This window comes from Apodemus sylvaticus, chromosome 7 (genome assembly GCF_947179515.1).
Source record: "Apodemus sylvaticus chromosome 7, mApoSyl1.1, whole genome shotgun sequence".
Taxonomy (NCBI): Eukaryota; Metazoa; Chordata; class Mammalia; order Rodentia; family Muridae; genus Apodemus; species Apodemus sylvaticus.
In genome coordinates, this window is record NC_067478.1 from 28,066,029 (window position 1) to 28,081,743 (window position 15,715).

General features: G+C 44.2%; 1 protein-coding gene across 2 annotated transcripts in view; it reads left to right on the top strand.

The window, feature by feature from the left end:
• Pls1 (plastin 1) overlaps positions 1-15,715 on the top strand; it is an 82,617-nt gene that overhangs the window by 39,540 nt on the left and 27,362 nt on the right. For both annotated transcript variants that reach the window (XM_052187628.1, XM_052187627.1), the window contains 3 exons: positions 5,658-5,762; positions 13,586-13,749; positions 15,070-15,199. In XM_052187628.1, coding sequence (XP_052043588.1) covers positions 5,693-5,762; positions 13,586-13,749; positions 15,070-15,199 — 364 coding nt within the window. In that variant the 5' untranslated portion in view covers positions 5,658-5,692. The remainder of the gene's footprint in view (positions 1-5,657; positions 5,763-13,585; positions 13,750-15,069; positions 15,200-15,715) is intronic.

The window sequence follows — 15,715 nt, forward strand, 5'->3', positions numbered from 1 at the left end:
TGGCCTGCAGGCTTTTGGTGGAGGTTCTCTGTTCCCGGCTGGCATCTACCAGTTTTTCTTCCTTCCCTTCAGGGTAATCTCTCATTCTTTCCCTGTCATCTCCATCTGCACCTTGTCCTTCCAACCCCTGAACACACAACTGAGGTAAACCTCTTCCTAGGTTTATTCTTTCCAAGGACAGAGGGGACCCTGGGTTTCTGGCTGATCTTGTCTTCAGTGTTTCCAGGACCTTAGGCAATAGAAGACTAAGTGGAATGTAATATTTCATCAAATTCTGCTGTAGTAGTAACTTGGAATTGCTGAAGATTGAAGTACTTGCAGTTTTCTAGAGCCCTGGAACTGTCTCCTGCTCAAAAAGAGATGGCCGAGAGGTCATCTTTATGTTTTGTTGGTTATATTTGTTGGTAGAGTTTGCTGGCTTCTCTTGCCTGTCCGTCTGCTCCCCTCCTATCCTTCTCTCCCCAACCCCCCATTTCCTTTCCCTGTAGGGCTGGAACCCAGAGCCTCATGAGCACTAAGACACCACCCCCCCCCCCCCCGCCCACACACACACACAAACACACCACTCTGCTGTGCTGTAGCCTATTTCTTTCTTTCTTTGTCTGTGTGCATATTTGTGTGTGTGTGTGTGTTTGTGCCCATGTGTGCATGCACATGTGGAGAACTGAGGACAGCATCAAGTGTAATTCTTCAGGTGCGAGCCAACCTCTTTTTAATCAATTAAGTGTGTGTGTATGTGTGTTTGTGTGCGTGTGCTCGAGCAATCAAGCGAAAGTGCATGTGCATATGTGACACGCACACTATGTGGAAAGCAGGTCAAAGGGCAATTTTGAAGAATCGGTTCTCTCCTTCTACCATTAATTCTGGGAACTGAACTCAGGTCTTCAAGCACTTTACTACTTGAGCCATCTGCCCAGCCCCTAACCCAGTTCTTTAATTAGTAGTATCCTTTTTCTGTATAAGAATCTTTTAACATTATGAATTATTTTTTAAAGCCTGGAAAGATACAGGCACAGTGTAACTATGTCTGTGTACTACCCCTAAAGTCCTACCCTGAACACACATTAAACTTTTGATAGTAATCCCTTTAAACATACTGTTTTAAAAGAAATGATAGGCCCAGCCAGTCCTGCCTCAGGCCTTGACTGCAGCCTCCCTCTCCGATAGCTGCTCTTCTGAACTTGCTTATAGTTCTCACACTCTAAGGTTTATCACATGTGTGTGGTATTATAAGAGCACTGGCAATATTACACTTTTATGATTTACAGTAAGTGGCATGCTGTATACATTCTTTAGCAGTTTCCTTTCTCTACTTATATGTTTTGAGAAACAGCTGGGATTCCTCTAAGTGAGCTACTAAATATTTGCCAACTATCAAATCTACTGGTCAAACAGGAATGTAACTGCCATAGTTACTTCTCTCATTGCTGTTACAAAATTGCTGACAAAGCAAGGTAAGGAAGGAAGGAAGGCTGTGTTCTGGGTCACAGTGTAGGAGATACTATTCTTCATAGTAGGGGGTCATGGTGACAGAGCAGGAGGTGGCTGGTCACAGCCCATCCACACCAGGAAGGAGAGAGCAAACAGGAAGTGGGGATGGTCTCTACAATCTCAATCTCTGTGGGCCTCACACTCACATGTCAGGGATCGGGCCTCTTCTGTCAGTAGAGTAACGTGTGTGAGGAGCTCTGTATAATTCCAGGGCATTGGAAGCTCTTTGGGAATATTTGCCAGTATGGTGGAGGTTACTGTGGGTGGAGGAGTCAGAGAAAGGGGATTTTTGGAGGATGGATGAGGGAAAATCTGGCTGAGCTGAGTCAGAGGACAGTTTTAGAACTCTGAACCTGAGGAGGCAGGAGGAGGGAAGGTAGGACCTCAGGAAGCGACTGTGCTTCTGAGGAAACAGCGTTGGTCTCTGATGGCAGGAGCTTTAAGGTGGGGAGAAGGCACACCGTTTTTCTTGTTTGAGGGTAGTTCAGAGCTATTTCTAATGCCCTTTGCCCTCAGACTGTTCAGCAAAACCCATTAGATCTTGCCGATTCTATCAGCTGCTTTGGCAATGCTTTAAGAGACTCAAGGAAGTTGAACTTTTGAGGGAGTATGAAGATTAGATTAAATTTCAACCGAAATTTTCTTTTTCCAAATGTTTCTTTTATCTTTCAAATATAGATTTGTTTGGGCCAGGAAGCACTTCAGATTAGAGGCAGGTGGCGGCTTTAATTGGTAAACGAATGATCCGGCTTAAACCCGTAGGTGTTAAAAAAAAGTGTGAGAGAAATGTAGCATTGAACATATTGAGGACATCCAAGGGCCAAGGCAAAGCCACAGGACCGTATATGAAGAGTGCAGCCCGGCCTGCCTGCTGTATATGAAGAGTGCAGCCCGGCCTGCCCGCTGTGGTCTCGTGGTGAGCCTGGTGCCTCTTCTAGGTCCGTCTCAGGCATTCATTCACACTGTTCACTTCAGGGCTAGACTTCAGACGCTGATTCCCGAACGGAATCACTTCTAAAGTTGTAAAGTGAATTCGAGTAATGGTGCAGTCAAGAATGTTTCATGTAAGACAGGTCATGTCTGCCCGATAGATACCAGTTGATACATCTAGAGACCCTCCCCCCATACTTTACATGGGCCGACTTCTTTTAAAATGCAAGTTCTAGTTTCACAAGACTAGACTCTATAAGGCAAACTCCTGCACAGTTGTCCTAGCTGTCCGTTGATGTGGCTGCTGTCCAGGTACAGTAGGGAGGCCTGGGCGGCGCGCGGGCCTGGAGGCAGCCCTGGTACAGAGTAGACTGTGCTGTGGAGGGATGGAAGGCTGAGCTACTTGGATTTACTTTGATCAGGCCTTTGGTCTTTTAGCTTTATTTCTTGGGGATGTTTTATTTCTTGCAACTTTTTATCTGATTCTTGTTTTGAAGATATATTTCATTTTTAAATTAGTGTACAAATGAGTGGGTGTGGCATTTTCACACTCTTCTCACGGTCGGCTGTCTTCCCCTCCCCCACTCTCACGCTGTCTCCTCCTTCTTACCAGTCCCTTTCCGATTACACGTCCCACATGCTCTGTTCACCTCCTGGCCTGCCTTAACAATCCTCTTTCTTAGGATCTCTTTTTCTATTTTCATTGATTTTTCTCTATATATGCATGTTTAAAAAAAGAAAGTATAAGATTTGTGTATGAGAGAAAACATGGCATTTTTCTTTCTGAGTCTGGCTTATTTCACTTGCTATAATAATTTCTGACTGTATTAATTTTCCTGCAAGTGACAATGATTTCCTGTATCTTCAAAATCCTTGCTGAACTGTCAGAATGGAGGCAGGGTCTGCATCACAGAGTTTCATCCATACGTTTATGGATGAAACGAGAATTCACACAGGACATCGAAGGCGTGGATGTCACAGTGTATTCATTTAGTAGTTTAATCATTGTATTTTACATTGTAAGACACGCCAGTGTCCTTTAAATTTTTATATACAGTGATAGATTTATATATTACCTTGTCATTATCGGTATTTGAAGCATGTATCCAGACTTCTTGTGTTCACTATATTATAGTTGCTGTTTTTCCAGAGCTGCCTTTGCTTTGCAGTTATGTAGAGGAGCTAGTAGGTTTGTGGTCTAAAAGGATACAGAAAGCGTAAAAGGAAAAGAAAACTCCTTTCCACCATGCGAGAAGCACTTCCCGTCTTTTCTTTTTCCTTTGTAATTACTGTTATGCCAACATCAAATAAATGTTAAGTGGCCAGGTGGTGGTGGCGCACGCCTTTAATCCCAGCTACTTGGGAGGCAGAGGCAGGCCGATTTCGGAGTTTGAGGCCAGCCTGGTCTACAGAGTGAGTTCCAGGACAGCCAGGGCTACACAGAGAAACCCTGTCTCGAAAAAAACCAAAAAAGCCAAAATAACCAAAAAAAAAAAAAAAAAAGTGTTAAGTGGTAACAGCAGTAAGTTAGGAAATTAAGGCTTGGGTTTGAATTTCAGTTCCATAATGTCACTGAAGTGTCTTGAAGAGCACTGGAGAGATGGCTCAGTGGTTCAGAGCACTGGCTGCTCTTCCAGAGGTCCTGAGTTCAATTCCCACCACCCACATGGTGGCTCACAACCATGTGTAATGGGATTCAGTGTGTTCTTCTTACATGTGGGCACACATGCAGACAGAGCACTCATACATAAAATGCATAAATAAATGAATCTTTTAAAGAGAGGAGGCGGAGTCATCTCGAAGAGAGCCATAGGCTTCTAGAGCTTAACTCTGGTATGCACCTCTCTATAAAAACAGGCTACAAAAATAACAGCATGGGTGGTTAAAGTATTTGGACATTAGTTGGCATTCCATATTCAAATCTACGAGCATTTCCCAAAATGTGTTTTACAGCCGCTTTGTCCAAACCAGATCCACCTAGGAGCACATTCACCTGTGACTGTGGCTCTCAGGCTTCTGTTGATCAAAATTTCTCAGCTGTTACGTAGCACACTCACAGTTACATTTTTACACTGACTGGGTTCCGGAGAAACCAGGCTAATTGCCCTGAAGAATAGCTTGCCTTCTGATGGCTTACTGTCAGTGTTTAGCGTGTAGTTCTAAGTCTTTGTAATTTTTTTTAAAAAATACATTTTTTTAAAAAAATTTTGAGATTATAATTATATCATTTCCTTCTTCCCTTTCCTCTCTGAGATGTCTACCATACTCTTCCTTGATCTCTTTCAAATTCCCGGCTTCCTTTTTCAGTGCCATGTGAGATGGTTTGGTGCGCATGTGGAACCAGAGGACATCTTTTGAGAATTGAGGTTCTTGCCTTCCATCTTGTTGAAGCAGGGTCTCTTGTTTCTGCTGTTGACTGTACTCTAGCTAACCAGGTCAAGAGTTTGTAGCAAGATCTTTTTGTCTCTGACGCCTTTCCCGCCGTAGAAGCACACAACGGTTTTTACTAATATGCCTTCCGTGGATTGAATTAGAGTTTACCCTTGAGCTGTCTCTGGCACTGGAGATGGCTCCGTTAGTAAAGTGCAGGTGTGTGGACCTGCAGTTACAGGCAGATGTGAGCAACTTGATGTGGGGGTTGAGAATCGAACCTAGGTCCTTGGCAAGAGCAGCCAATGCTCTTAAACAGTTGGTCCCCTTCGTACTTTCTTATAGCCCATTTTTTTTTTTTTATTCCTCCTGTTTTAGTGTGCCTTCCCTGTTCTGAGAAGGGCTCTGCTAATCTGGAGTGACCTTTCACAGAGAAGGGGAAAGAATGTGGTTATGGTTGGATTATTTTGAAGGTGAACATTTCAGGCATAAATTCATCTCTGCATGAGCAGACGCTAACCCTTTTGTGGCTATTGTGCATATCATTAAGTTTACTTTCCTTGTCCTTTGTACATCCAAATGCTATACTTCCCCTAAACTGAAACAGTTAGCTCAAATATAGATGAAAATCATACAGACTATTGAGAAGTACAGGGCGTGGAAGCCAAGCCTCCCCCACCCCCGCCCCATGCTGAGTCTGTTATTGTTTCCTGACTTGATCTGGATGTGTCACCAGGTGACCTACTGTTTGTTCCTTGTCAGACCTTCTGGGTCACTTCTTGCAGAGACTGCTTCCTGTGTGCCTTATACATGTTACCAAATATTTCAGGGGAGTTAATATTCTTTTTGTAATATGTTCTCTCTAGATATAAAGACCTGAAGTAGCCTTTCCGGTCTAAAAATGGAAAACAGTACCACCACCATTTCTCGGGAGGAGCTTGAAGAGCTACAAGAAGCATTTAATAAAATAGGTAAGGTGGAGGAAGCTCTGGTGTCAGGTTCCGCTTGCTGCCAGGCTTCAGGGATGGGGCAGCATCCTTGTCTCCTCAGGGTCCAGCTCTCCTCAGGCTTCAGCTCTCCCCAGGGTCCAGCTCCCCTTGTGCCTCAGCTCTCCTCAGGGCCCAGCTCTCCTCAGGGCCCAGCTCTCCTCAGGCCTCAGCTCTCCTCAGGGCCCAGCTCCCCTCAGGCCTCAGCTCCCTCAGGCCTCAGCTCTCCTCAGGGCCCAGCTCTCCTCGGGGCCCAGCTCTCCTCAGGGCCCAGCTCTCCTCAGGCCTCAGTTCTCCTCAGGGCCCAGCTCTCCTCAGGGCCCAGCTCTCCTCAGGGCCCAGCTCTCCTCAGGCCTCAGCTCTCCTCAGGCCTCAGCTCTTCTCAGGCCTCAGCTCTCCTCAGGCCCCAGCTCTCCTCAGGCCTCAGCTCTCCTCAGGGCTCAACTCTCCTCAGGGGCCAACTCTCCTCAGGGCCCAGCTCTCCTCAGGACCCAGCTCTCCTCTGGCCTCAGCTCCCCTCAGGGCCCAGCTCTCCCCAGGGCCCAGCTCTCCTCAGGGCTCACCTCCCCTCAGCTCTCCGCAGGGCATTCCCTTTCTTTTTCTACCCAGGTTTCACTGAATTCTTTCTGAAAGATAAGCTAACAACCAGCTTGCATTTCTAGGTGAAATGAACTTTAGTTCTTGATCATTATGCACAGAGGACAATCCAGGTTAATGAATGACAGTGAAACTGAATGCACTTTGCATGGTATGCTCATTACGGAAAAGAAAATACAGAAACGCTTCCTTGTGTATAAACTGAACTCTGCCTCATGCCTTAGTCACTAACAGAAGTACTTTCTGACTCAATATAGAACCTTTAAAATTTTAGTTTTGTTTTTTAAAGCTATATGTCTCTTTTTCCCTCCTATACATATTTTTTTAAAAAAGTCTTACTATTGTTTTCAAAGACCATGTTTCCCTTTTTTCCCTTCGTTCTCTGAAATCATCCCGTGTTTCAATTTGACATTATCAGCTTAGCAGCTTTGTACTTTCCTCTTCTAAAACATTTTCCTCGCTTTTGGTCAAATTGGTTTCACACTTTTCTATTTAAAAACTTCGGTAAACAAGGAGAATACGGACATCCCCTTCCTTCTTCCCTCTCTCCCTCCCTCCCACTCTCCCTCTCTCCCTCTCTCCCTCCAGACACTGAGCTCAAAGTCAGACACCAAGCCTGGAGCTCACTCTCTTTCCTCAGCAGAGTTCTTGGGGGGAATAATCAGCTGCCTGGAAGGCAGGAGCTGGTGGATCAGGTAGTACATGACCGTGGGCAGTCCCACTCCTGGGCATCTCACCAGCCTCCTGGACAACGATTAAAACTCCCATAGGGCTAGCCTTAGAGTGCGATGATGATGATGATGATGATGATGATGATGATAGTAATAATTACTAATTATTATCATTTTTACAAATATAGCTTTTTTTTTTTTTGTCTTTTAAAAGCAACCCATGAATCATCAGTGTGTAAATCAGCACTTAGAAAACTCTCTGGGCCTTCCTCTTCTGCCTGGAGAGGGGCGTGGAAGTGTTCCCATTTGTCACTGTAACATCATGTGACTGTGCCTTGATTTGCAGAAAGCCATTAGCCATAAATGTTTTAGAATATTGTCTGCAGTGCTCTGCATTTTTTCCAAGCCAAGAACTGGGGAGTTATTGAAATGTTCTCTCTTATTTTAGGCACTCAGAAGCAGGTAATAAAAGCGGTTCTGCCAGCTCAGCGCTGTAGCCACTGTCCAGGTGCCTGTAATGAAAGAGACCCTCCTGGGTCGCAGTGAAATAAGTTAGTAATCTGTTTTCTTTGTCGAGCATGCCAACTTTAATCTTTCTGACTCATGGAAACATAATCTTGCAATATTTAATTAATAGTATTTTGAACAGACAGTTCACCGATGGAATAATTTTGACAGCAAGATCGTTTGCTCTTTGAGGTAGCCACTAACACTGGCAGAACATGGACTTGCTGACTTTTTACAAGAGAAACGGGGATTCTTCAGCTCAGGAAGCACAAACACCGCCTCCAGAGGCAGAACACACCATGCAGCCTGACTGGAGGGGGTATTTTGAAGTCGCTGTGGAAAGTGGGCAGTTAAAAATATGTCTGCCCCGTTTTCTTTTTTAAAACCGGGTTAAAATACACCAGAGCCTTTTGCTTGTCTTGAGTGCCCAGTTGAGTGGGGGCAAGTCCATTCACTTACTCAGGACCGCCATCTTTTCCCATAAGTCTCCTTCATCTTGTCACACTAGAACTCCACAGTTCTAGTTAAACAGCTGCTCCCAGGTGCCCCTCCCCCAGGCCCTGGAAACCACCATTGTCCTTTCTGACTGAATCCTCCTCTGGTAGGTACCTTGCACAAGCAGAATCGTCCAGTAGCTGTGGTTTTTGTGACTACCTTGTCACTTAGCACGGAACGGTGCCCTTGTGATGTAGCATGTGTCACAGCTGCCTTTCCTTTTAAAGCCTGAATAGTACTCTATTGTGTGCGCAGCAAGAACATTTTGCTCACCTGTGCTGTCTATGATAGCCTTTTGGGTTCCTGGTTGGTTTGAATTACGTTGTTGAGAATTCAGGTGCACAAATAACTGCTCGAGCTCCATTGTCAGTTCTGGGTGTGCTCCAGATGTGGACTTACAGGGTCCTCTCACATCCACACTCGATTGCTGGGGTACAGGGGACTCCTTTTCAATGTGGACGTGCTCCTTTCTATCCCCACCAACATGGAACAACGGTTCTGCCCATCCTTACTACCACTCTCTGCTCTGTTGCTGTAGTTTGTTTTGTAGCAGCCACCCTTACAGGTTACAAGTAGAATCTTGCTGTAGGTTTGTATTTCCCAGACGAGTACAGAGGTTGAACAAATTTCTTTTCCTTCCTTTCTTCCTTTCTTCCTTTCTTCCTTTCTTCCTTTCTTCCTTTCTTCCTTTCTTCCTTTCTTCCTTTCTTCCTTTCTTCCTTCCTTCCTTCCTTCCTTCCTTCCTTCCTTCCTTCCTTCCTTCCTTCCTTCCTTTCTTTCTTTCTTTCTTTCTTTCTTTCTTTCTTTCTTTCTTTCTTTCTTAAGTTCTATTTATTTTTTTTCATGTATGTGAGTACGCTATTGCTGTCTTCAGACACCAGAAGAGGGCATCAGATCCCCACTATAGATGATGGTTGTGAGCCACTATTTGGTTGCTGGGAATTGAACTCAGGACCTCTGGAAGAGCAATTGGTGCTCTAACTGCTCGAGCTCCATTGTCAGTTTTGGGTGTGAGAACCATCTCTCCAGGCCTGAACAAGTTTCTTCTGGTGACTGGTATGCTTTCTCTAGAGAAATCTATATTCAGGCCTTTTGCCTAGCTCAAGGTGTTTTACCTGTGTCTCCGTCTAGTGGTTTTAGTCTCAGGTCAAAGTTTGGGCAGCTATGGGTGTATGAGTTTACTTCTGGGACCTGTATTCCATTTCATTCATTTGTACCAGGACCCATTTTGATTATCACGGCTGTGTAGTGTATTTGAGGTAAGATACTGTCAGGCCCTTTTCTTTAGGATTGATTTGAATTCTTTTGTGGTTCTGTAAAGAATGTCATTGAAATTGTGATAGAGGTTGCATTTGAATACATAGACTGTCTCTTAGTAATTCAGTTGTTTTGATTAATATTAATTCTGCTACCCATGAGCATGAGAGGTCTCTCCACCATCTGATGTTTTCAGACTCATTCTTGATTGTCTCAAAGTTTTCATTATAGAGGTCTCTGTCTCCTTGTTTAGCTTTATGTATTTGGTCTCTCCCTCTCCCTCTACCCTATTAGCATTAGGGATTCCTGGCTTACCATGTTGGGCTCTGTGGAGTCCTTCCTTGTTCTCCTTTATACCCATCGCCCTCACTAAGTTTCTCTTTCTGTGCTCTGCCCTCCCCACCCCTTCTCTCTCATTTGTTATTGTTGTTTTTAAGACAGGGATTCTCTGTATAGCCCTGGCTATCCTGGGACTCACTCTGTAGACCTGGCTGACTGTGAACTCAGATCCACCTGCCTCTGCCTCTGCCTCTGCCTCTGCCTCTGCCTCTGCCTCTGCCTCTGCCTCTGCTTCTGCCTCTGCCTCTCTGCCTCTGCCTCTCTGCCTCTGCCTCTCTGCCTCTGCCTCTCTGCCTCTGCCTCTCTGCCTCTGCCTCTTCCTCTCTGCCTCTGCCTCTTCCTCTCTGCCTCTGCCTCTCTGCCTCTGCCTCTCTGCCTCTGCCTCTCTGCCTCTGCCTCTGCCTGAGTGCTGGGATTAAAGGTCCAAGCTCCCTCTTTTCTCTCTTTGCACAATATCATTTTAAGTATTTTCTGCATTGTTGGCTTGATGGCCAATGGACTGTCTTAGTTTGTGCTTGTCTTGAAAGGTCCTTATTTCTGCATCAGTTTTCAATGATAGCTGTGCTGGAGATAGCATTCTTGCTTGGCAGCGATCTACTTTAAAGATTTGAAATAATAGATCCATATCTATTATTTCAAATTTTAGAAAATGAAGATACGGCATTTTATGCTTCCTGGCTTTTAGGGGTACAGTAAGAAATCTCATGTTTCTCTGATGTATTTTTTTTTTATCGATGAGTTGCTATTTTTTTTCCTTACAGATTTTAATATTTTATTTTTAACATCTTAGCTGAAATATATTAAGGAGACATTTTTCAATGGTCATGCTTCTTTGGGGGTTCTCAGTGTCTCTTGTGACTGGATGTCCATTTCTTTCTATAGACTTTGGGGATTGCTAGTTACACTTTTGTTGATAGATTCTTTAACTTTTATCTGAGCTTCTACTCTGTGGAATAACTAGGTTCACTCTTTTGATCTTATCTTAGAGTTCTTCAGCATATGGCTGCCCTCACCCCCTCTCTGTGTTCGCTAACGTTTGACTGTGGTACCTCATTGACGTCATTGTCTATCCCTGGTCTTCATTCTTCTACATGCTTGAGTCTGTTGACAAGGGTGCTTTTCACCGCATTTTTATTTGGTTCATAAAGTTTTCAATTTCCAGAATTTCTGTTCATTTAGTGACCCCCCCCAACCCTTAGTATTTTTGCTGATTTTCTTTTTTTCCTTGTTGCTTTTTTACACATGTTGGTGCTTTCTTTACTCATACTTCACTGACTTGGCCCTCAGTGTTGCTGGAGTTTCCTTCTTTCCTTTCTTCATTTCTTAATTTCCCTTTCCCTTTCTCTCCTTCTCTCTTCCCCTTCCCTCTGCCTGCCCCCTCCCTCCCTCCCTCCCTTCCTTCACCTGCTTATTTGTAATCCTGTTTGAGGTCATTGACCAGTTTCATTACTAGTAAACTTAGGAGACCTTCATCCAGCATTAATCACCTCCAATTCAGCACCTTTAAATTCAGTAGTTTAGAGGTTATGATCTTTTGGAGACACCATGGTATCTTGCCTTTTATTTTATTTTTTTTTTAATATTTCTTTGTTGCTATGATATATGTGTTGGGGTTAATATTTCTTCTTTTTATTTGGGGATGTTTTTTACTGAGCATCCTACTCCTGAGGGCTCATGATGATACTCCAGTATCAGCCAGAGAAAACAAACTGCTTTAGCAACAAAAAACACACCAAGCAATATAAGGGGCAGAAATGCAGTTAGAGCTCACCCCTGCATCAGTAAGAGACAAGATAGAAGATGGGAAAACTAATGTGGCATGTTAGATGAAGTTAATGCGTTACTTAAATGTGGAAATAGTAAATTAATGAGCTAAGGGAAAGGGGACAGAAAGGGGGAAAACAGAAGACAACGGAAACAAGACGGGAGGGGAGAGAATGTTCCAGAGAAGAGGAAAGTGCAAGAAGCAGAAAATCAAACAAGAAGTGGGGATGCAAACGGATGTGTGCAAGGCTGGAAGTCACCTTGCTTTCTTCTCTCATTCAGCGGGGACTTCTGGGGAGGCGCTGGCCATGGCTGGGATGGGCCTTCCCTTCTCAGTTAAACCTTGGAGGAAACACCCCCCCCCCCCGCCCCACTCCCCACCCCCAAGGCACACCCAGAGCTGTGTTCCCAGTTCTAAATCTAGTCAAGGTGATATGAAGATGGAACTTAGCTTCACACCCGTGCTTCTCTGGTGTAATGGTGGTACTTTGGACTCTGAAGATTGGCTCTGGCAAGATTCTGCATGAGCTGACGCCTTGCCAGAACACTCAAGATGATAGCTTCATCTGATGCCAACTAAGCAGAATTGTTTTTTGCTGTCTTTGCTCCGAGTCCAGAGGTGTTCCCAGTCTCTAGGGAACCTTGCCACCTGCCCAAGGCCACCTTAGTGATAGCATGAAAAACATTTAGAAGTGTATTTCCAGAAGTCCAAATGTAGGGGTGAAATTTCCTTAACCACCTAGTCCCAAAATATTATCAAACATGATTAAACATATACAACAATATGAGAAATATATACAAGTAATAAACTATCAACAAGAAAAATGATTACATGTGTTTTATATGCAGCACATAGATATTATGTAAGGAATGTGGGGCTGTGTGTGTGTGTGTTCCCATTTTTTTCAAGACAGGGTTTCTCTGTGTAGCCCTAGTTGATCTAGAACTCCATCTGTAGACCAGAATGGCCTTGAACTCACAGAGATTCTCCTCCTTCTGCCTCCAGAGTGCTGGTACTAAAGACATGCACCATGACTAGGATAAAACATTTTTTTTTAGATTTACTTAACTTATTTTATGTATGTGAATGTTTTGCCTACATGTATTTATAAGTACCGGATGCATGCCTGGTGTCCTTAAAGGTCAGAAGAGGTATTGGATCGCTTAGAACTAGAGTTACAGATAATTGTGAGCTACCATGTGGGTGCTGGGAATTGAACCCCAGTCCTCTGCAAGAACAACAAATGTTCTTAGCCACTGAACCATCCTTTTAGCCCCCAATTTATACATTTTCTCAGCATAAAGTTTGGGTGGTTATTCCATCTTGACCTTTGCTGATACTTTTCTTTTATATATCTGACACTCCTCCAAGCTTACTTTTCTGAAGCATAGATTTCTGTCAGAACTTTGTCCATTCCATACACTTAAAGTACATATGTAAGCTCTAAATCTATGAAATAAACTCTGTTTAAGCATGAGTGAGTGCTTTAAGTGTATTGTACAGTATGGTTATTTTAATGAGATGTCCAGTGGTCACTGGCATTTGGGACTTGACACCCAGTTAGTAACACTGTTTGGGAAGGCTTAGGAGGTGTGGCCTTGCCAGATGATGGAAGTTGCTAGGGTGGGCTTTGAGAGGTTCATGCCTCAGGTCATTTTTAGTTCACTCTCTGCTTTATGCTGTGGTTCAGTATGTGAGCTCTCAGCCTCTCTCTCACTCCTGCCCTGATGGACTCTTAGTCCTCTGGAACTGTCTGTCCAAATAAGCCCCTTGTTCTGTAAGTTGTCTTGGTTATTGTGTTTATCATAACAACAGAGAAGTAACTAATGCTCACACTCTCTGTATCATTCAGAGATAGGAATAAAGTGTTGGTTCTCAACCTTCCTAATGCTGGGACCCTTCGATATAGTTCCCCGTGGTGTGGTGACCCCCCCCACCATGAAATTATTTTTGTTTCTACTTTATAACTGTAGCTTGGCTACTGTTGTGAATCATAATGTAAATATCTGTATTTTCTGATGGTCTAGGGTGTCCCCTATGAAACGGTCATTTGAACCCCAAAGGGGTTGAGACCCACAGGTTGGGAACCGCCAGAGTAAATGGCTCCTCCCATTTAGGAACAAGCTTTTATAGTTCTGCCTTTCTGTCATTTGACAGTTTACCATGTGTTTTTACAGATATTGACAACAGTGGATATGTTAGTGACTATGAACTTCAGGACCTATTTAAGGAGGCAAGCCTTCCCCTTCCTGGGTACAAGGTGCGAGAGATTGTGGAGAAAATTTTGGCAGTTGCTGACAACAACAAAGATGGCAAAATCAGTTTTGAGGAGTTCGTGTCGGTAAGTAGTCCAATACTTTCCTAGTTATCGATCATTTTGTCCCAAGTAGGATCTCAATAATGCCTTTGTTAGGTTTGTTATGACCTGGTTGCAGAGGGCAGACTGCTTTCAAAAATGATGGTGATGATGATGTTAATAACAAATATTGCTGTGGAAATAATTTCCACAAATCATCCAACAAAGGAGAATATTGAATGGAAGTCAAGTTCAGATAACAATCATTCGGGGCCTGGAATAACTGTACTTAAGTTGAGTATTATTGATCATTAGTATGATTGAATAAGTAAGATGTAAATTTTCTAGTTTTGTATTCTTCATCTATTAAGTAAATATTTGAGCTCTGGGCATTGTGAACAATGTGATGAGCAGAAGGAGGTGGTCCTTGCTTTTGTGGCGCGTCCACATGGCAGGGAAGGCACAATCACACAAGTGGCTAGAAACGCCATCTGTGGTGACGGTTGTGGAAGAATAGCACAGGCCCCGTGAGTGAGCGTCTAGGGTGGTAGGAGCTAAGTGTGAGGGGGAGAATGGGGGACCCAGGACTCCGGGAGTCACCTCTGTCTGTTAAGATGTGAAGACTTGGGAAGAAAGAAGTTAAATAGAAAAGGGGGTGGGGCCGGTAGTGTGGGAAGCAGTCAGGAGTGGCAGTGTGTCCCGAGACCCTGGAGATGCTGGATCTCCAAGCTGGATCTCTCAAGCAATCAAAGAGGGTTTGAGCAATGTAGCGGCAGAAGAAAGCAGGAATCAGGTCTTGTGGGCCGTGTAGGATTCTTTTACCCCGACCACCAGGAGGTCACTGAAGTAAGAAGAGGTGGTCTGATTAGATCATAAAGGAGTCATCTCTGCTGTTTCGTGTAGAAATTACCACTTCATGTAGCCTTGCTGTCTCTGGAGCTCAGGGAATGCACTCCAGAGGGAGTGTTTGTTAAGCCTCGCGATAGTCCGACAGATGCTGACTTATTGACTTGAACATTTGTTTATCCTGGGGGTGTTCAGGCAAGAGTTTGCCTTCACTGGAGTATTTTAATATCATAATTATGCAGCGATTTCATGGGCTGTAGTACTGAAGACTTTGGTTGTACCGTACTATTTTCAGTGTGTTCAGTTTCAGCTCAGCTGTGATGCCTTCTAGTTGTCGGTACAGACATCAGTCCATTTTGTGCCATCAGTGAAATGGCAGAATCGCCTGTTTCTACAGGTGTCGAGCAGGAGGAGAGCTCCGGATCCATGCTTACGTTGGTGTCCTTTCAGATAAATGCAAACATTGGCTGTCCTTCATGTCACTACAATGTCTCGGTTTTAACTTGTGTTCCATTCCAGCTGATGCAAGAGTTAAAAAGCAAAGATATCAGCAAGACATTCCGAAAAATAATTAACAAAAGGGAAGGGATCACCGCCATTGGGGGGACGTCGTCCATCTCCAGCGAGGGCACCCAGCATTCTTACTCAGGTATCTCCTCTCCGCATCCAGCCTGTCAATCGTTAGCGCGCTCAGTAGATGTCATCCAGTTGAAGCTGCCGTTCCGATTCATTCCATTATTTGATATGGAGTGGAGGGAGAGAGAGCTGCAGACTTAATTATACTGTGATTTAAATGTATCTCTGAGTTCAGCACTGCCGACATGAAAAGTGCCAGCATTACTGAGAGCTTATGTTCATGTTCCCACTGTATGTCAAACCGAAGCCATCGAAAACAAAACAGAGGCTGTCTGGCTTTCCACTCTGGAGGTGATGGGATCTGTTATGATGTCTGGGGCATTTGTAAAGGATTTCAGGAAGAGATATTTGAGGATTAGATCCAGGGCCGCAGGCACACTTGGCGAGTGCTGTACCCACCCCACTTGTACCCCAGCCTTAGTCACCAATCTCTGAGTGCCTTTCTCCTCACGGAGGTGTGCTTGACTTGTAGAGCTGATCTGAGAAATGGGGAGATTCTCGATTTTTGTAAGGGCTTCCCCCCCCCCTT